The sequence below is a fragment of the Drosophila mauritiana genome, chromosome 3L (assembly GCF_004382145.1).
Source record: "Drosophila mauritiana strain mau12 chromosome 3L, ASM438214v1, whole genome shotgun sequence".
In the NCBI taxonomy this organism is placed as follows: Eukaryota; Metazoa; Arthropoda; class Insecta; order Diptera; family Drosophilidae; genus Drosophila; species Drosophila mauritiana.
Genome location: NC_046669.1, coordinates 429,056 through 451,790, shown reverse-complemented (window position 1 = coordinate 451,790; position 22,735 = coordinate 429,056). Strand labels below are relative to the sequence as shown.

General features: G+C 43.8%; 1 protein-coding gene across 2 annotated transcripts in view; it reads left to right on the top strand.

Annotated features, from left to right (window-relative positions):
* LOC117140729 overlaps positions 1-22,735 on the top strand; it is a 110,995-nt gene that overhangs the window by 66,900 nt on the left and 21,360 nt on the right. For both annotated transcript variants that reach the window (XM_033303801.1, XM_033303800.1), the window contains exon 6: positions 15,912-16,289. In XM_033303801.1, the coding sequence (XP_033159692.1) occupies positions 15,912-16,289 (378 nt within the window). The remainder of the gene's footprint in view (positions 1-15,911; positions 16,290-22,735) is intronic.

The following is a 22,735-nucleotide window of genomic DNA, read 5'->3' as shown; positions in this document are numbered from 1 at the left end:
GTCTCTGCCTCCCCCTTTTCCGCCCAGCCACGCCTGCATGAAAGACGCACTTGACGTTCGTGACCTTCGCCGGCGGCCAAAGTTTTTCCCCAGCTGTTTTTCCTTTGTGCTGAGCTGCTGCAGTGGCTGCATTTGCTTTCCGATGCCGCGGTGACTGGATGGCTGGAGACCTCCCCAAGTTCAACGGAAGCCATTAAAGAAAAGTCAACACCAGGCAACTGAAAAGCTGGAAAATACCCCTCGGATCCGCCCCCAAGCATAACATTACTTTTGCATTTTTGGAAGATGTTGGGGCTTTGATAACCCCGCCGCATCACCAAAAATTGAGCCAAGACAAACCAGAAATCGCAACTGCAAAGGAATTCCACGCGGCTGAGATCGAAAAGTTAAATACCCTGCGATCGAGGTTATTTAAACTCAGACTATGCAATTGACTAACTAAGAGTGGTTGATATACCTTATCAAAATATGACTGTGATCAATCTAAGGTTCATGAGCCAATCTATTATTTATCTAAAAAATCTAACTCATCATCCACTTAAAATAGGGTACACAAATCCATGTTTGCGTTTGGAGACCAAGTAAAAGTCATGCAAAAGTGTTTCTTCGCTTCGCGGACTCTGGGGTTTCGATTATCTGCTCGGGGGCATCTCTCTAAGCGGTGACTGAATGGGAAATTAATTCGGTTAACCCCTGTCGACACCTCCCACTCTGGAGGTCTTTCCGAACGCCAAAGCCCCTTAAAGCCACCATATACTGTATAGCTGATGAAGAAGACACTGGCAATTGGCTTTCACCATATTTCAATTAGACTTTGTTTTGACCGTATGCAAATAGCCCTGAACCAAGGAACCTTCAATCCTTAAGCCTCCTATTAGAGCTTCCTCTTTTCTTATACCTAATTATGCAAAGAGGAGACGTACTTGTCTTAAAGGAAGCCCAAAAACTGCTCAAACTAAATGATGAGTTTGCCTCACCCTAATTCCCCTCAATTTCCACAAATTCGTTTGCATAATTGAGGGAGGTCTATAAAAGAAAAGCCCGGAAATCAACTATGCCAAGTGAAAAAAGTGAACAGTTCACGCGCGATTTTCTGCGGCATGTGGCCCGCCCTCTCACCACGCATTTCCACTTGAAATATTTGTGCGAAAAAGTGCATGCGGAAACACAAAGTTGAAAAGCATTTCCATTTAGCCCGAGTGTGAAAACAATCTTTGGGAACACTGAAAGGCCAGAAATTTTGTGGATTAAAAAGGAGCACAAATTTATGAGAACTATTTATAGTGCTACGAGTTTAATAAGAGACTTTTAGTGAGAAAATTAAATTGCAGACAATTTTTTGGAATGGGATTTGAATGCAAGCCGTTGCGACCAGCCAACTTTGGTGAAAGAAAGGCTGGCAGCTCAAGCTATCTTGAAGGCGTTCCTCTTGAGAAGCCCTAAAAATTGCAGGTCTTTGCCAATGAAAACTGACATTTGGCCTTGCCGCGAATTAGAGGTGTAAAACACACCCAATCCTCCGTCATTCTGGAGTCCACTAACAAGAACGATTTGCTCTGGAACCACCATTTGCCATGATTACCACACCGAATCCAATTTCCAACCCAATTTCTGGGCAAAGTGTAGATTATAGTTCAGTTGGAGCTACTGGATTTGGTGCGAGTAACGATCTTTCTGGGCCCAGGGTAATTTTCCGTAATGAGGAAACCGATGAAGGATCGCCGAGAGCAATCTCTTCCGGCGCGGAACGCCATGGGTGTCATTTACCGGATTTTTCGATTTCCCAGGCAGAATCCCGCGAACGTGACCAGATCGGAGCCGGTCGGAAATGAGATTCGGGCTGCTGGTGCACCGAAAATTATCTTAACAACAATCGCAATAAAATTTTCACGCGCCATTGTAAATGTGGGCGTGGCTGGGAAAAGGGGTCGGGGGCTGTGAAAATTGCTATCCTGTCAAATGAGCAAGCTCAACGGGAGAGTCGAGCTTTAACCACCTGTTTCTCAGTCTTGTAGTTTGGTAATTGAAACTCTTTTTTCATTGTCTTCCATAATTATTATTATTTTTTTTTGTTTTTTAGAGCTTTCCGGTTAATTTAATAAACTGGGAAAATTGGTAAACAGTATTTAACAACAACTTAAATAAAACCGGACACCAGAGTTTCGGGTAATTAAAAATGTATTTGAAAACGGGTATGGGTATGGGAAAGTTGCCAACATTAGGTGGGTGGCAACTCATCATTTCGAGTGGAGGCTTTTGAAGGGGAATTCATTTATTTACTACTCCGAAACTGTGGGCAGCATCCGCTTGTTTCTACCCAAAAACCTAGAGATGCACACCTTGGTTCTAGTTTCAGACTTTCTCCTGCCTGCACATCATCTCCATAATGCAGCCCCAACCTCTCCCCTTACTTTGTATTTATATTGTCTAATCGCGATGCTCTTGAATTGCCAAACAGACAACGACGTCCCATCCTCGAATTATCTGCGCAACAATATCAGTTTTCCGGCAGACAAGCCCCGAAAAATTGAACATCTCAAGTTGAAGGCGCAAATAAAAATTGATGGACGGGTGCGGTTCAGGCGCAACTTTAATTTATGAGCTGCTCAAAAAAAAAAGTGTACAATACTCGTAATTTGTAGTTGCAGCCGAGGATTGCCGGCAAAAGGTTGATCAAAGTTCAGGACTCCTTCTGTTATGTAAGACAGTAAAGCTCTTAAATTAAGCGCAGATTTCTCTCATTCGAAAGCCAAAACGTTTTCCAGACATTTATAAAACCATCAAACTCATCAATTTGAATTCAAGCACCCAAAACGAAGATTCAATTTGATTCCTTGCGAGAAATGCGCCATCGTCACGCAATCCCAAATGACAACGTCATGGAATGGAATTGCTGCGCTTGGATTTCGAATGGGATGGTCTAGTATGGTTAGGTGGCCATCCCATCCTCGCATGTTGCATGTTGTACTCGCATCTGTGGGCAGATAGTCAGCTCCCAGTCCCCATCGATCCCCATAGAGTGTTGAAAACTTTATTATGCCTGTTATCACTTCAAACGCAACTAGGAGTTCGAAAAAGGCAGAGATTAATTTGTGCCTTCGCAACCCGGGTAACCATTTCCCATTCTGTGGGGGCGTCATTACTCTCCGAACAATAGATTGAGGCTTGGTCGGGGTCTGGGTCTTGAATCGTGGTCTTGGGTACGAAGCTTGCCTTACATGTGTTCGTATTCCCTTGAGTTCGTCTGTGGGCTGGAAAAACACACAACATTGTAGGTACACCGAACTGTTGGGAAATCATTTAAAAAATAATTAAGCCCATGTCGCCGATCTCCAAAAACACGCAGCACTGAAAGCTCTACCCACATAAAAGGGAGAAACTGAATTATCTTGTTTGGAGCAGCTGACATGTGTAACATTTGTTATTCGAGAGGGAAGAACATGAGAAGTAGAACTGCGAACTCGATTTTCCACATTTTTCTGGGTTTCAAAAATATTAAATTATATAGAGGTATTACTTTATATTCCAAAGCTATTTATGGGCATTTCAAATAACTATTATACTTTTAATTCAATTCACTTCGTTGGCAAATGAGATTCCATCCTTCTGCGCGGCTGCTTTAAAAATTCCTGCAGGGAATCGCTCGCTGCCATGTAATTTCAATTAAAAAGTCGTTTGCCACCCACTGGGCCAACTGGTCGGTTGTCATCCGCTGTCAGCTCTTTTTGGTAAACTTTGACTCTATTTACGGATCGGCGTAATTAAAGTGGCCAAAAAATTGAATTTTATTGCCCCGGCGACGCCGCTTGCATTGAAAGTTGCAATGGCAATTGCAGTTGCAATTGCAATTGCACAGTCGCAGCAATTGAAATTGGCGGAGCCGGGGGACTGGGCATCGGAATGGGAATTGCGGTTTGTCTTCTACCGTAATTTATGACTTTTAATTTTTACCACTTGCGCAAGATGCACTTGCGCCAATGTGCAGAAATTGAAATGCAATCAAAAAATATTATGTTAACCTTTCAACCGAGGTGGCGAAAACGGAGTCGCACAAACGAAAATGCTCACGCAGAATGGGGAAACTCTGTCAAAAAAAAGAAAAGCATTTTCCCTAGCTGCCAAAAAAATCATGGGCTTCACTGCTTGTTTCCCTCGATTTCTCCCAAATTGATTGACAGGCCATGAAATGGCATTCAAATTTGCTGCTGACAATTTGTGCAGCTTCAAGTTATTAGTTGCTGTTAACCTTTGATCTGCGGTGCAGTTGGTATCATCCTTCGGTCGTTATCCTGCTGTGAGTTGGACATGGTTTCACCCTGGAAATACCCTTTTAGTCTGCGGATCGCTGGGTCAAAGACCTCGCTGGCCACCCACTCATGCATGACCGATGTCTATGTCGATGCCACCCGGGCATTTCCTACTTGCGGCCTTGCCTTGGAGCTTCCTCTGTTTACATAAACAATTTGCATATTTCCACTTGCGCTTTTTCTCCTTCCCATTCATGTGTCTCAGCCATGCGGGAATGTCTCACTCTACTTGTCCAAGTTTTTCCCCCTTTTCACTGTCTTTCTGTCGCTGCTGGTGTAACTATAAATTCGTAATATTTTTAGGAGTTCGCCAATCCATTGGAGCGCATCATGGCGGGAAAAATGGTGGTATGGAGATGGAGTGGGGTGTATAGTAAACAGATTGGCTATTTGAATTTGGCTGAGAAAAAGAAAATACTGTGCATCATCAAGCCACTAAAGGCCGAAATAAATTAAACTAATTTCTCCAATTAATTACCCTCCATTCTCGAACTAATATTCCATATATGGCTGACTCTTGTGACCCTGATATCGCAGCATATGATGATTTATGCCTCCAGATAATAAAGCGCTGGCCAAACAATGAAAGTAAGATTCCAACTCCAAACAAACTCTTTATCTTATCGATTTCGTCTGGCAATGTGGGGCAAAGTTTGTTGTTTGTTATCGATTTCTTCCGCCAGTCACATTATGTGTAGGAACTTTCTATCGACTGGGAAATGCATTCCACAAAATCAGGCCATCGGCGGCAGAGAAATGTGAGTGAAACAGAGAGCCGGGTAGAGATATGAAAAACCGCAGGCCAATCGACCGAATTCGTCGCGTGCCCAAGTCCCCGATTTTCCTCCCCCTTTCCGCCAGCACCTTCCACACTGTTTTCCCACTCCACTTCACTGCACTCCGCCCACAACCACCCACACCCACGCGAATGTCACGAGGCAGAAAATTGGGTGAAAAGTTTTCTTTGCCCCCGACCCCTCCACTCGCTGTTGATACATAAATTTCCCAGTTAAGTGGAAAAGCTTTTCCCGTTCGCTTTTCAATTAGCATAACAAACCACCCCTGTCCCCGACTAGATTCATTCGGGCTCCACTTGAGTTGAAGACTTCCCATGTATGTGTGTGGAAAACTTCTACTTGAGAGCTGTCAATTTGTGGATTTGTGGGCCACCCACCCGCAACATTTTAATCCCAAATTGAAACGCCAGCCCCACTAAGCCAAACAAATCATTTGTTGTCTGACTTCACTATTTAGTCATAAACAATATATTTATAGATCGTTCTGGAAGTGGTTTCCCCCAAACGTCACCATAAATTTCATTTGAAATTGTGTCACCACTAACTCACTTTTCCCCTTTCTTTCTTCTCTTTCTAGGTAAGAATCGCAGACATTAGTCCCCGGTATGACTGAATGCACTCATAATTTTAACCATGTATGACCGCCAAGGTTACGTAAGTAACTTGCCAAAAAAGGAGCAATTTCCATTGGTTTTCCGTTGATTTGTTTCCGCAATTAAAGTTGCCATTTCTCAGGTCCGAAACTATCAACAATATTTGCCCGTTCATATTTGCCATTATTTTTCACCGTTTTGGCATTGCGTGCAATTTTTAATTTTTCATGGCAATTTAAAAACGAAACCGAACAAAAATGCAGACAGCCATGCATACATTTGCCAATTGGCAATTTTTTTTTTAAATTTTTGGCGATGATGGACCGAGATTAAGGATTTATTTCGGACTGTTGAAATTTTTGAAATTTCATTTCATAATTAACATTCATTCGTGTCTCCATTCATTGGCTTTCTCTGTTTCAGTTTCCTTTTAAAGTGCAGTTTAATTGTTGTCATTTACTTTTGGATCGATATGGGTACACGTAATATCGATTGGTCTTGAGCAAGTGGTTAGGGGATCAGAGTTATAGGTTTCTGTTCCGACTTCTTCAGTGATAACACACCATGATCACCATGATCATGCTTATATTAGAAAGTCCTGCCACCTCTCGTGCTGTTTATTAAACACCATCCGCAGGAAAATTCAGTTTGCCTCCGTTGTCACCGCCGATTTGATCACGTGGCGATTTTATGATAATGACCCCGCTCGTTTGCCGCCATTGTCACGTAAGGATCGTACAAATATGAGGGTTAGGTGCAGCAGCTTGGGTTCACCGAGAAGATTCCCACTCCCAGGCCACGAAAGTGAAGTCCGCAAGCCAGGTGCGAAGAAATGCAAATGGCGAGGCAAGGTGCCAAAAGTCGTGATGTGACTCAATCGCTGGCTCTTCGCGAACTGGCGGAAATAGAGAAGAAAATAAGAAAAGAAAAGACGAAAAGCCTGGAAAGGAAGGGGGAACCTTTTGGCATATCAAACTGCAAATCGCCGAGACAAAATCTCTTTGACAGCCTTCAACATGGAGGAGAAACACAACAGCAGCGAGTAAACCGAAGCAGCAAAAACATTGTAACACTGCCGGAAGAGACCACGGAAAAAAACCAAACCAAACGAAACAAAACAAAATGAGCGGCGAGGGAAAAAGTTCAGCATTAACAAAGTTCGAATTGTTTCCAATATCGAAATGCACTTTTTGCCTTTGACAGACAGCAACAGCAAAAGTCAGAGATACACAATCTGACAGCAGTCCGAAGACTCGACCGACAGACCAACCGACCAACCGACAGATGGGAGCCGAAATAAGGGAATGGGTAGATCCGAGGGGCCCACTGCGATCTGTGGATCTCTGTGTTTATGCTTCTTGGCATTTCTCAAATGCGCAGCTGAACGGGATGAGCTCGGGATCTGGCGGGGATGGGGATGCCCTGCTCTGCGGTTGCGACGAACTCTGGATGGCCATGTTAGTCTTTATCACGGGTCGATCGAGGGCCCATCATCGTAGGGATCATGAAAATGTTGCTGATGCGAATTACCATGGCAACTTGTTGGCAGTTTGTTCTCTTCCCCAACTAATGATCAATGCATACGGACTTATCTGGTTTTCGATATCAGTAGTTGCTTATTTTTAGAACGGCAACAAACATTTGTTGAACGCAATGGCACAAGATATTAAATATTTGGAACTCATTAGCAACCCGACCCTAAACTAAACCAAATTGGCTGGTCGCACGCCACAAGGTGAGGTTGCGATTGTTTATGCCACTTGTTACTGCTATGTGGCAACTGCCTTCGCCAAACTTTTAGGCGTATGGGCGCGTATTATCACCAACTCCAGCCACTACTCCTCCACTTAATTCTGCCAACGAACTGCTCCCTCATGCCATGGCTGGCCCATGTCTCGTCTGGTTCGCTTCGTTTTATTCAAATTGGCAAATTGCTAATAAAGTTTTTCGCCGATTGCTGAATTGACAATAAATATTGGCTTTAATTCCAGCCGCGTCGAGTTTTTTTTTTCGAACTCGGACTGGAGCACGGTGGAGAATGCAGTGGAAAAGCCGGGGGAGGCTGCGTCTAAGGAGGTGCTGATGTGTGGGGAAGAGACGAGGGCGTTTATTGCGTGAAATCAATTGCGTTGAATAAGTTCGGTTGTGCCTGCGGTGGCGGTGGCACTAAAACTCTAAGGAAGATCAATGGAACTTTCACTCCCGAGGGAGACGTTGACAAATTCACAAAGTAGGCTTTGTGTAAATTCAGAAATCTCTGGAGGAGAAAGTTGGGAGGAAACATAGTTTCGTAGTTTTATTCTCTATGATATGCAGTTGTACGTTGGTCTAATTATATATTTAATTTGAGTTTGCCACTGCTTCGCCATTTCCTTTTCTTCTTATCATCTCCTAAAGTTATTGCACCCGCTTCCTTTTTTAACGATGATTATTAACGCCCCGTGAAAATTGTTTTGCGGTTGATTAAATAATGTCGCCGAGGTTAACCGATTTCGCTGCCGCGGTAGCAATCACGTTCCCTGCAAGATAATCATCTGAATCGAACCACTAGACGATCGATCGATTGATCGGTCCGAGGAAAGTGTTTCCCTGACCAAAAACGCCAAAGGAAGAGGGGCTTATGAAGCCATGGAAATCCAAGCGGCGGGAGGTTAAACTCAAGTTGAACTTTTACTTTGTACTCCACCCTTTGGGATGAAGAGATAAAGAGGAGGAGGTGGGCGAGTTCCCACTCTGCAACTCTTTTAAAAATCAATTTCGGATCGTGCTTGCAGGTGGCTCCGCTCACATGTCCAAACAACATCGTCATCATCGCCGGTTCGTTTACTTTTCGGCAGCACTGTGCTCGTGTCTCGGCCTGACCCTGCACCTCCAGAGTTATGAACTTGTTTGGGGCCTAATGAGTCGGAGTGGCCACCAAAAAAGGGGGAGGAGCTGGCGGCTGCAGGAGGTGGCTCCTCCGTGTGCTTTTTTCGTTCAGATTTTCGTGGCTTCTGGGCATGGGAAGCTGGGACCATCGCAAATTGAGGTGTCGTAATGGCGGGAAAACTTGGGATCGGATCGGATCGATGCGATGCGATGCATGTTCATCTGCCAAGCGGACTGGCGGTAGTGAAAGTGAAGTGAGGCGTAGCTTTCATTGTTGCTGCTGTCGCGGATCTTCAAAAGGCCCATGTCGTTGTCGTTGTTGCCTAAGGATACACCCCTCGCCAGAAAAAAGGCGAATCCCCAGACCACACTCATTTGCAATGTTAACGAATTCACCAAAAATTTGTTTGCCATTTCTCATCTGTTAGGTTTTAATTTGTTTCCTTTTTGCCCCTCGGGTTGGCATTATTCAGTTGTTTTTATTACTGTTGCTTTATCTCGAGTTGGTAGATCTTTCTATGGCAGCTGCGACCCGTAATTATGGGTATGGGGATTTGTCTTTTATGGCCACTCAATATGGTTAAATGTCATTGGAATGGTTTGCCAAAGGGGTCTCTTTGGATTGGGGTTTGAAGGAGGGATTAACTGTGCAACTTTATTTCCATAGAGAAGCGACTGACTTACAAGGAGGGGATTGACTCGTTTTTGCATGTTTTTTTAAAGTAAATGGTTACTAGGCTCTAATCATTTATCAGTTGTGTTTAGCAGTTTAATGCTCTGCGGGATTTTGCTCCTACTTATCACACATTTTCCAGTATTAAATTTCAATTATTACAACACTGATTACCAGCTGCCTCTTTTCCTATCCCTCAGCCATATCGTTTCGGGTTCCATTGCCGCTTTCAGCTTTCTATTTATTACACAATTAACAACTCGTTAGGAGGGGCTTACTTTGGGGTTTTTGTTTCTGCTTTGGGTTTGGGCCTGAGGTTTAGCGGTAACTGAATTTCCCTGTACTACATTGATCACAAAAGAGAAGAAAAACAGGCAAAACCGTTGGTAATAATCTCATTTTAATTGCCTCTGGTCAAAAAAGCACAAAAAACGAGAAGACAAAGCCCAACCAAAAATCGAATGAAAGTAGCGTAATGAACATTTCATTGGCCAAACCCGCCATTTGGTTGCTCAATTTAGGGGGTTTTAGGGAGGTGGCCAAGTGGGGGTTAACCCTTTCCCAGTGAACAGAGCACAGCCTTCAGCAGCGATATTCCGCCCACCGCCACACCCCCACAAGCCAAATTGTAACCAAATTCATGACCTTGTCTGTTGTCTCCCGGGCATAGTAGTGTACCTTTTTTTTATCGGTTTCCATTCGATGTCAGCCAGCATCTTAATTGCACTTCAAGCCGACGAAGATGGAGAAGTCCAAAAAGTGTTAATGAGACGGCCAAGTTTGGTAATCGGATAGTGGAGATGGAGACCACACAAAAAAGTTCACTCTAGTGGTGTCAAATTTACGCCTGAATATCTGGGTGAACGAGGGAGAATCTCTCCGGAGCCGAAAGTGAACTGGATTTTTTCCCCTACTCCATTTCGGGTCTGGGGCCATCGGCAAAACCCAATAAAACATGTCCACTGCGGCACGAGGCGAAAGTAAATCAAATATTTTGAATTATTGAGGAAAAATCAACAACAAATTGCCAATTGTTTGCCGCTCCAACCGACGACGATGATCCATACAGACATGTACACATGTAGCCAATACAAATCCGATTTCGATTTCAAATCCAATTGTTAATGGCGGGCATATTTCATGATTGATTTCCAAAGCGCGCTAAGCCGTGGCCAAAAATGGAAATCGAGGCAAGACAGGAGGAAAACTGGCGAGGAAATGCATTTGCCAATGACATTTCCCATGCAGATGGATACCAATGACGCATTTTCACAATTTTTGACAGTTCACTTGGGTCAAGAAACCAGAGACGACAGAAATGACCATGTGAGATTCCATGGCAAACAAATGTCCACCAGGTGGCTCAAACAGTTGTCTCTCTTGTTTTATAGTGGTAAATTATCTTGATTTCGGTTTCAGTTTAGCGCTAATTAGCCAGAGATCGTGTCATCTCAATCGGCATCTAATTATGTGCAATTAATCGAACGATTTCGATTGGTTCGGTTTCGCTTTTCTGAGTCACAACCCAGGGGCAAGGCAATTTTCGGTGGGTTGTGCCCCTCAATTCAAAGCTTGAGCTGCGTCATTTGCTTGGGAAAATTATCGTTAATTGTTCCGTTGCAGTTCTACTCGATTGAAGGTTATTTGAACCAGCGACAGTTTAATTCAGTAGAGATAGTAAGAACTAAGCTGGGAAGGTCAACTAGTTGAGAGATTACAGAAAGGGCCAAATCAAGTGAGAACAGAATGTGTCAAAAGATAAGGGAGACATCAAACTATCAGCTAGGGGCTTAAAGTATTAATTGGGGTTAAGTTCGTTATTGATCTCGATTATATTTAAGATCGATTTACGAGCTCACTGAACTTTCGTTAGATAAGGAAACGCATATATAGTAGTTTTTGTTGATGGGTTTCAAGAACACAAGACTTGAATAGAAAGTTTCTTTATTGAAAATCACCTTCCCGCTTTTCCTTGAAAAACACTTTTCACTAACGGATTGCAATAGATTTTTTCACACCGTATCCGTATCAAAATATGTTTTCCCTAATTTCACTGAAAATAATCACGGAGAACAGTTAAACTCGCCTCGGCCAGCGGCAGTTGGGCAATTTCGTAATCAGTTTCCATGTAACATGTTTCTAATGAGACCACAATGAGCACAGAGATTTCCACGACAAAGCGGCAAACTTGTTCTCTGGCCCATGGCTCCGACCCCAGAACGTGATGCCAACAAAGCCAAGAGGCGAGACGAGACGGGATTCCGGCCATCATCTTTGTCGCCGGCGAAGAGTTGAACGTGACACTCGGACGTGATTATGTCAACGGTGTTCAGACTCAGACTCAGAAGCAGATTCATAATCAGAAGCCCCTGCTAACCCAAAACTCCTTGTCCGATGCTTGTTACTCAATAGGCCAGGCCGGGCTTTAACTGCGTCTCCCGTCTTAACTTCACACATTCGCGGGATCTGGGGATCTTCAAAGAGGTTTACCCGCCCGTCCGCGATAATTCCCGATGCATTTGGTCACGGCACGTCGACGACATCAATTCCTCTAGTGGAAACTGGAGAACTGTGAGTGGTTTTTTGGGTCAGCTGATTAATTGCACTTTCGGGGTCGTCTTTCAACCTGGAAAAGCCCACCTCCAGAGCATCTTCATCTCCTTTTCCCTGACTTTGTCAATTTGTCTGTCTTCCCCTTTCCGTTTGTATTTATCAACGCTCTCTCCCTTCCCATCTCCCAGATTTCTTGGGTAATTAGAGTCGCTGCCTGATTTTCGTCTAATTCTATTTCGTTGAACTCTATTTTTAGGCCGATTTGGAAGTGTTCCAAATGTCGTGACTACTTCACATAAAAATGTTTGCAAAAAGAAAAAAGGAACCGAATAGAAAACGTACAAAAAGACAATTTATTTTTTTGCTCGTGCGTTCCCAATTTATGTGACATCTTGGAAATGTTCTCTATAAGACATTTCTGGGTGGAATTTGGGTTGTTGTCGTGTTACTGCTTCAAAAAATATTGGCTATAAATTTGGTTTCTTCTGGGAAGTGATTTATGCCATTTTGATAGTCTTAAAAGGGTGTTTTGCATTCTTAGAATTACTTTTTATCCTCAACAGCTTCCTATAGCACGTATAAGTTCTATAAACATAAATATATTATTCTTAATACTTCAACAAATGACTTAGCCACGTTTTGGCCACGCCTTTTAAGACTTTAATAGCCACTGTTGCAGACACTAAATAATGTTTTTTCTTAAGATTCTATTCATAATCGACCTCTGGCGAATTAAACAATATCTGAAGGCGTTGCCTGGGACAGCAAGCCAATAAAATGTAAACCCAAATTGTAAAATTCTAAAAACGCGGTCGAGGTCACGCACTGACATTTCCGATAATGAATGTACGATCCGGTGGGCCATTGTTGCTTTTTTACACATACTATACATATAGCCAGAAGCCGAAGCCGATTGCTCAATTCTTTGGTCATTCTCAACCACGCCGAACTACAACAACAACAGTCTCTCTGAGTCAACGAACCTGGGCCGCAGACATCCGAGATATAGAGATATAGATACGCGACGCGCCCAGCACACAGTTTCTATTGAGTTGCGGCTGGTAAAAATAGCCAACGCATTAGAGGAACTTATTTTGACCGATTCCGAGGGGCGATGAACATTTCGCATATAGTGGCGAAGAAAAGCAGGGAAAATGTAATTCGGTAGGCAGACTTTTGGAAGACACAGTGAATTCCAATAGTGCCTAAAAATGTGTTGCAATTCGCATGACTAAGTACCATAGATGAAAAATGAACAGATTCGGCTGAGAAAAACAATTAGCCAGTTGGCAATAAAAACTCAAGGGGAAAACTAATTTTTCAATGCGTTAAGAAGAATGCAATCTTTCAACAAGAGTAATAATTATAGAAAGATTGTTTGAGTTGGTATGGAAATAAATTAATCTTCGGAAAAATCAGCTGTAAAAATGGCAAGCTTTTTGATGCGTGCAAAATCAATAACCTTTTGGATTCGCCTTCAGTTCCTGGAACCTATTTGAGGCTCTTGTTTAACGTTCGCAATTTCTGTCCATTCATGCTCTGAAATGGAGGGTTTCTTCCAGCACTTTCACACCCCCTGTAGGCCAACACATTCACTTTTCTTGCCATTCGCTCGTGCAGTTTTTTTTGCATCAGATTTCAATCTGGAGAACTTCGCACTGACTTCAATTTGTTTTCCCTGATTTCTTTTATTATTTCCTACGCTCGCCAATAATCTTGAGACCTCTCAAGAGTCTGGCGCGCAGAAAATAATAAAAATAATAAAAAGAACGGCTGCTCCTCAAGTTCAGCCGGCGGAGATTAGTCACGAACTTTGCATAAAGTTCTGCATTCTAAATTCTCATATTTCCAGCGCTCCCCAAGTGGGTGGGTGGCGGCAAATGCATTAAGGCAATGCCCAGACCTCCGAGTCGTGCCAAGATTGGGAGTGGTTCACCTCAGTTTGGGCCCGGATCGCTTGGTTTTCGGTTTTCGGTTTTGGAGCCGAGACCGAAACAAAGAGAAAGGCGTTCCTCCAAAAAAGACACAATGTTGTGGTTTTGGCTGGTTACACTAGGGTTGGGTTTGGGCTTCGACTCTGCCGGGTCTCTGGTTCTTCGGTCTGTGGTCTTCGGATCTGGTAATGAGCCTCAAGTATCGCAAATAAGCAACCCACACCTGCCTCTCCTGATCCTCCTCGCTTCTCTGTCTGCACTCCCACTCCTCCTGCGATGAGGTCTTACTTCCCATCTATTTCCAAAGTTTGTTCTGTGCCAGAGGGGCTCTTCTTCGATGACTCGTCTTGGTTAAGCTGGGCTTATTTATCTATTTACCTAAGCAAGCAGGCCAAGCCTCTGACAATGAGTGTCGAGTCTGTGTGCCCCTCAGAATTCTTTTGTTTCTGCAGCCTTATAATTAGCTCTAATGATAAAATCATAAAGCAAAACAATTTGATGCAGAAAATTGCTTGGCTTGGCTTGGTCCTAAAATGGCGTTTGAAAAATACTTTTAAAATTTGACAAACTCCTTGCAGCCTTCAACTCAAAAGTAGTTATTAAAATTCCCCCAGACATAATTAAATTTACTGCACAGAAATATACGATGGCGGTAAAAGTAGCCCACCGAAAAAAGGAGAAAAATCCCAGGCAGCCTGTCAAAACTTTCCCGCTTTTCCCCGTCTCCAAGGGAGGGGGAAGATTTGCCAAGGCTTCCCCATAAATCTTTCTCGCAGCGCCGTCGCTTTCTCGGATCATTCTTCAAACAGAAAATGGCAGAGTGGAGTTGCAAGAGGTGACTTTGCGAGAGGTTTTGTGGCAGCTGCCTTTGAGTGTCAATTTGGCCATTACCAAAGGTAAATCAAGAGCATGAGGCGGGGGAGAAGGCAAGCTGTCTGTCCAGGGAATTCATTTTCATAAATTTGCCATTGCTTAAAGTGAACCCCAATCTGTGTGACATTTCAATTTGCCAGTGCCGAAAGGGAGTCAACGATTTGGAGTTCAATGAAGATCTCAAGCAGGTGAAAATGAAAATGAAAATGTATGTTTGCATTGGGTTTCGTTTTGGGTTCGATCGAGGGGCTTTAGGCTGCGATTTGAGTAAGGATGTGTCCGGGGCCATAAATAAATGTCCGTGCCTTGAGCACTTTGAACACTTTGGGGTGAAGAGGTTGTTGTCTAAAAGCGCCTGCTTTTCCCCTAACTTATCGATTTCTAATTTCAACTTTGCGCACCTTTTGTTGATTTTGCACATTTGGTCTGCGGTGATGCAAGAGTTCGCCGGGTTAAACTGTTTGTATGGAGATCAATGTCCAGATTGTGGAAGCCCGTTTGGGAGTTGCCATGGCTCGCATTTTCCTCGCCTCGCATGTGTGGGTGTCACTGGGTGTCACGCCCACCTTTCCCCTTCTGACCCCTTGGCGTCAATTGTCTTGTAATTATTTTCTTGATGTTTGATAAATTGAATATCGCTCTGTGCGGAAAATCTTTCTTTTCTCCCCTTTCTGTGTGATTAATCATGGAACAATGGCAGAGCTTATGCAATGCGTGGGACTTTTCCAGCTTGACCTTTGCCTGGAGGAGGATAAAGATGCGGATGGGTCTGCATGGGGATAAAGCCAAGGCCCGGCAGCTGTTAAAATGACAAATGAGCGATGCCATATCGCTGCAGATGGGCGGTAAATGCTGTTGCAGGAATTGGAAAAATTTCCCAATGGGAGGATGAAATCTTGTATTCAGATAATGTGGCAAAAAATTTGGCTGAACGGAAAGCCATGAGTTAGAAGGGTTAACTAAAGTTGATTTCATAATTGATTTTAATAATACAAGAACACACGTTTAGTTTTTCAATTCGGCAATGCAACTGGGAAATAAAACCATTAAAGCAATAATAATAAACAATAACGCTTATTTCCAACATAACTTTAATGTGGCTTGGGACACTTTGTAACAATATCCTTTGCGCCAAGCCTTTCTCTTGCCGCAACTCCACCCTTTCACCTCAGTCCCTTCCCTTTCGGGCATTGTTTGCCTAATCAATTAGCAGCCTGGGCATATCAAGTATACGTCATGTTAGCCACATAAGTTGAACCCAACGAGCACCTTTTTAATTTCCCTTTTTGTGTGCGCTCTCTTTTTGATTCCAGGTGTTGTACCATGAAATTGCATCACACGCTCGAGTGGTGAGCTCTTGCATTCGAGCCGCCGAAAAGGAGCAGCAACTCCAACAGCAGCAGCAACTGTCGAGTCAGCAACCCGCCTCATTGACCAGCAACTGCTCCAGTGAGTCAACCAGCGAGTCGGCCACAAAGTCGAGCAGCCTGAGCAGTGGTTTCGCCTCCGATCCGTTGACCACACCCATAGGAACCGCAGCAGCGGCCCCGCCGCCAAGTAGCAACCACCCATCCAAGAAGGGGGAGGGCAACTTGGAGCGACTTAGGGATCGCTACCATCTGTTGTATCTGAAGGCGTTCGAACTGCAATTGTGCCTGGATAATCTGCTCAGGAAACGCAGTTCCGCAGCGGTAAGTTCCCAAAAGCTACTCAATACTCTGATTTTAGTCCATCTATGTGAACTAGGATACATCTATTTCCATTAATACATTTCGATACCTAGTATCGTAAATATCCAACATTTATCCCCCTTATTTATGGCTCATCCACATGAACTTGAATCGATTAGGGATTTTCCGAAAATAACCTCTGCAGCCAGTGCCCTTGGTCTGCCTTCGACTTTTGTCACTTCGGATTATCTGGCTGGCAGTAAAAAAAGAAACTCCCAGGCAGCAAGGGAAATGCTTTCGAGATGCCAGGGATTCTTGGAAAGAAAGAAAATGCATTTGGCGCCGCTTTCCCTGCTAGCTAGTTCGCCGTTCATCGCCTCGCATTGCCAATTGTGGAAATTTCTAATTACGTTTTAGTATAACTCGGTTGCGAGTGATTTAATTAATTCATTTAGTGAAAATGCCGGCAATGCGACAAAAAATGTATTGGGAAAGCGCTGAGGTGCACATTGCATTGCGATTGAATAGTGAGACGAACTAGCGAGAAAGATGAAAGAGTTTCGCCTGGGTGGTGTGTTGGTGGCTCATCAAGGTGTGTCTGCTTGGTTCCTGTTCGATGGGAAGAAGACAGAACTGAAAGTGAAGAATGTTCCAGTACCAAAGAGTGTGCGAAGTCATATAGCTTAGCCGACTTGGCTTACAGATTCCCGCCAGCTGCTCAGCACTTCCTTTTCCTCTCTCTTTCCAGCTGCTAGTTGCATTCCCCTTCGAGTTCTGTTCCTCTTGTGGCATCCGTTTCGTGTCTAGATCCAGTGAAAGTCAATTTCGCCTTATAGACACGTTGGCCTAGTTTCCTGCCAACAACGGGTGTGGATAGATGGATGGGTTGGATCCTCCTCGCAGCTCTAAGCGCTTCCTGGTTAAAGTTCTCTGCCCCTCTCTTTGTCTGGTAATTGGAAAGCGTTTTTCATGCACCCCTCTTAATTGTGGGTAATTTGCGGAGTAGGAAGCGCAAAATGCTCTGGTCTCGTGCCCGGGCTTTGTGGTACAGATAATTCATTCAAGACACGCACTGGAAGAGGCGTCTTCTGACCCACACATAGTCTTCTGGGCTTTCATCCCGCACCTATCGTCAGACCTCCGGCTGTGGGGCAGTTAACCTTTTTTTTTTTTTTTGCTTTGTGAACCGCTTCATTTGATTTCGCCTCGAGCGGGCTTTTATCCACCCCTTCCGTGCCCCTCCTCCTAGATTTTCCTCGTTGCTGCACAAACAATTTCATTTTCCACTGCCTCGCTGATGCAATAATTTGCATCCCCCCGGGATCCATCCGTGGCCAATCTCTATGTGGGCCGATCCAGTTGGCAATTTTCAACACTTTCCTGGCCACATTCAGCTCAGTTCAGTTTTGCCCGCGGGGAGAATTCGCTGCTCCACATTTGCCATGCATCCAATTTCTGGTCAAAGGAGATTAGCTGGGCCATTCAGACCATGGCTGGACTTCAAACGATCGCGAACTAACGAACAAAACTGAGGGACAGACGGACGGAAATGTCACAAGTGCTTGCACTCAGAGAAAATGCGATCTACATAAGGCGTCATTTCAATATGGCTTAAACCCCGATCTGATCTTCATCTGAAAGTATTTTTCTCGGTGCCCCCATTTACCAAATGTCGTAATAAACTCACGGCTTGCACCCTAACTACTTCCCCGCTTCTTCATCAGTGGGGTTAAACTTAAGTAGCTGCCATAAAGAAATGCATTTATATCTATGGCAATATAAAAATCAGAAACTGCGAAAAGTAAAAGTGAAATTTATGCTCCCCCAACTGCAGAGTTCAGAAAAGTCATCGGCAAGACGGTAAACTCCGAAATCATCTCGGAAATCAGCACCGAAACCAAATGAAAGTGACCGAAATGAGCAGAGCAGGGCAAATGGAAATAAACCAAATCAAATCTACGACGTGCCTGAACTTTTGAAAACCCAGAAAAGAGGATGGCTTGTCTTCGCCGATTTCTGAGATACCCTTACAAAAAGACAGTGTTTCAAAATAAATCTATGTAATAATTGGTGAAAAGTGATGATTAAGCATGTTCGCAACTCTCTCTATCTTACTCACCTTTTGTTTTTCCTACTTGGAGTTATGTGCTTTCCGAGATGTTTTCCTTTGCATCTTTTCCACGGCTTCTCTTTGTTTCCCACACTTGGTCTCTGGCAACATGTTGCAAGTGGCAGCCAGAAGAAGTTCAATAAACAAATGCAGTTGAATTGCATTGAATTATGCCCCATTATAGTTGTTATTATTGTTATTATATCTCGCCTGAACCTCCTCTTTTTCCCTTGGATTGTGTTGTTTATTCTTGGGAAACTGTGTTTGTTTAGCGGACTGGGACCACGAGACCTTTGGCTGGCTGGTTGCTTTTTAGCGAGTTGAAGGTTGCACTGGAGGCTGGGAAACATCTGTCGGTTGAAAGGGAAACGATCGGGGGATTCGTCGAGTGGGAGAGTGTGCGGAAATCAAGTTGACTTCTTGGGGCCTTGGAGCTGTCATCATTTTTCTAGTATTACTAATTGGCCAGCATTTTGATGTACCAATTAGCGTCCATCAATGGTGTATGATCAAATATTTATGAACTTAATTGGCCATCATGAGTGCAACAACAGCAAAGTGGTTTGCTAACCAGCAGACATCAATCAAATACCGACATAAATCAATCCCCAAACTTGCTACCAGTCTGCAAGTCCACACCCAAAAAAGAAAGAAAAGATATCTGCAAACGAAATATGCAAATTTCTTTGTTTCCCCCTCTGCTGTGAACCACAAAACCAGGCTTTAAAATGACTGAATGCAAATCGCATAATAATTGACAATTGGAGGCGGAGGGGAGTGGCCAGCCATTTTGCTGGCAGTCACGTCGGAATCGAATCGGAACTGCAATTTATGCACGATGATTGCTTACACATGTTGCGAGTTGCAAGTTGCTCGTTGCAGGTTGCAGGTTGCTTGCTGCATGGCGCATGTTGCTGGTGTGCCCGGAAAGCAGCTCCGTTTAAATCACAATAATTGTGTAAAATCTGTGGAAACAAGGCATGGGCACACCCACAATTTCAGATTAAACGCGGAAGACAAACAATTGGATATTTCCAAATCGTTATATTTGTTTCAGGCGGATTCTCCTTAGTAAATTAGCCTCCGCTTATAAAAAAATAAAACGTTAATGGCCTGCACAAAAACTGGGCCACATGTAATGGAAAACTGAGCCACCGCAGGAAAAAGTTGGGTGGCTCTAAAAATGGTTTTATAATGCAGACTAAGCTAAACCGTTAGCTGCTCCAGTTTCTGGCTCGGATAATGACAGATTGCGGCGTAATATTCCTTGGGGTTTCCTTTCTGTGGAGCCGTGTTTTCAATTACCCCCCCAACTAATGATCGCTGCCACCTAAATGCTTCATTATCTTACGCCAGTTCGATAGAGGAGTAGCGCATTATCACGGATAAGATGGGGGATTTTCGATCTGATTTGATCTGCGATCGCACACATTGGCTTTCTGGGCCATTGATTTATGATCGCCAGGAAAAGCCATAAAGAAAAGCCAGAACAACAAAAACAAAGAGCGATCAACAAAAGCAAATTGCCAGCAGCTGTTGGTTCAACAGACCGCATTCCCATATCGATCGTCTGCTGGGAAAGTCGGGGCATTCCGGGGATCAATAGTGAATCGAATCGAATCGAGTCGAGCCGAGTCCCAGTTGCCCAACGCTCAATCCAAACAAATGAGAGCAGCAACATGTTGCTGCGGTGTCGTGTGGCGCAACTGCGACATCTTCAAATGCGATTTATTGTGCTGCCAGCACGGCAACCTTACTCAAATTGACATTTGCCAAATGTCAACCGGCGACTTTTGTTTGTCTGCCCTGTTCGCGCCTTTGCATTGAATCAAAATCGCCAGCAATTGTCAATATTTCATTTCCATTCTGTCAGCAACACCTTAAAATGTTTCCCTGCAAAAATTTTTGATGCCGGGCAGTGTATCTCGTCCTTCCTTAGATGGCATTAGGTTAAAAACTGCAAAGCTGCCTGCAACAACCTGCAAATTATGAGCAATTGCGTGGCCAGGAATCGGGCATTAGCATCTCCTGCGTGGGCTGCACTGGTGAGGCGTGGGCAACACCCACGCCGGATCGGTCCGGTCATTTTGGAGCCCCGAGTTCTGCGGCAACATGTTGCACTGTCCGCAGATTAGGGTCAGGCGGCGAGAACGAGAATTGGCAGGGGTCTAAGTGAAAATATGCAAACTATGGCCGACGTCTGGTCGAAGTTGCACGCTGCAACAGTTGCTGCTGCTGCTGCGACCAAGGCAGCGACTTGAATGCTAGCAGCTTGCCTCTGCCTTGCTAAATTTAGCCTCTAATGCGATTTGTAATAGTTGAGCTAAATTGTAGACGTCCCAGTGGCTGCTGTACCAGGAAATGTTTGCCGTACGCCAGCAACACCAGCAACAACAATGAAAGTAATAATATTGTCGCTGCTGTGGCTTGTTACTGCAGTTGTTGTTGCTGATTTAGGGGGTGGTGCATGATGAGGGGTTGAGCGGGGATCGATGGTGGTGCATGTTGCCCGCTTTCCATATGACTTGGAGTTTTCATGCTGCTCATGTTGCTGGCTGGCCAATTGTTGTTGTCGGTGCTGCGGGTTGTCAACGCGGCCGATGGCGATGTTATTGCTATTGTTGGTGTTTTTATGTCTGCAATTTTGTCGCGCCATCGGGAGTTTTTCCACTCGCAGTCGAACGGACGGAGTTGCCGATGTGACTGTGTTGTTGCCGTTGTCACCGCTGGATTAAAATTCATTGAATGTTTTGTGGCCGAATTGAGTAATTGTTGCGAAATTTCGCTGGACTTACGGAAAATTGGACGGGCTAATGAGGGGGAGTCGTATATTAATAAGATGATGGCTATTTATGGTTTCTAAAAATAAATTACTTCAGCCTAATAACTTAAAAGATAGAAGTAGGCCAATAATAATAGCACTAAAAAAGACAATAAATAGAAGCATGTCAAACGTTTACCAAATATTTGAAAAATTGCCTAATAGACCTGCGAAGGTGCCATAAACGTATTCGCCTCTCCATAAACTTGATGGCTCTGAAAACAGAAATGCATATACTTCTTTCTCCTCTTTCTGGCCAAAACAAACCCATCGATCAACTCCCCAGAAACCTCGTAAACTCACCTCTTTGCATTTGATATCTCTGACGAAAAGTCCGGCACAAATGGAAAATAAGTAAACGCCTGACGAATGCAACTCACGTTTTTATTGCACGATAATTACAGTCATACAAGCACATGCTAATGAACACCAGCCCCTCTCCTCCCCTCCGATCGAAAATATAATAACCAGATATCGACGATATGGCAGCGTTTAACGATAATTAATCGCTGGCGTGTGAGAAATTCATAAGTTTCAAACAGAAAGCATGGAAAGACAGTAGCCATTGTGGGGAAATTTCCCACACTTCACTCAGTTCACATCGATTCTTATCGCTCTAGTTTATCCCCGCTGAAGTGACAACAAAAATTGTGACACGGCCAGGAGTTGCGTGCTGAGATCCGAAATCTAAGTTGGATTGTGGGTTCAGCTAAAGAAGATCTGGGCGTAAACGAGGTGCTAAGCGACGGGAACGACATGTTACTCCACCTTTTTCCCTCTCTCGAAATAAGAGTTCTGCTAAAGTGCGTCAAGATGAACTTTATTTCCAGTTAAGTGGAGGAGATGACTCCACGAAGCGAGTGGATGTGGAAGTGGAAGGCGTGCCCGAAACTTGACGGTTGTCTAGGTTTTGTAAGCCTCTTTCCAGCCTTTTCCGACTTTTGCATAATAAGAACATAAATATGTGTATACCTTCCAGCGGTGTGGGTAGTCCGCGGGTCTCTAACCAGATTTCCTAGGAATTTCTTGGCTTAGGCTTGTTGTGGGTATTGAGGTTCTCAACTTGTACCGTTTAGTCAACTCAGTTGTACCTCTTAATTAGTTTTTTACTGGGTTAAATGATTGAAGAAACAAATCAGATGAAAGCGTGACGCAGGGGAGTCGCAAATAAAAGAAGAAAATTAGTTAGTTAATCAAACGTTGCATCACAAAATGCGGGTGTTATGCTAATTTGGAGAAAGTTTCGAAACCAGATCAGATCCAGAGAAAAATATTTCGTTGATAGATCAGTAAAATCTCTGTCCCTTTGATGAAGATGAAACTGATATGGAAAGATACAAATTGTATATCTGTTTCTTGGGCCCATGATTTAAAATAAAACTGTGATACTTACATTACATTTACATTTTACATTACTTACATTTACATTTAAAGTTTGTAGATTCGCTTTTGGTTGGCCCACTACTTGTTTACCCATCTCTTTTGATGGCCCGTCTGGCCTGCTCTTACTTCCCTGTTTATTTACATCACTTGGGA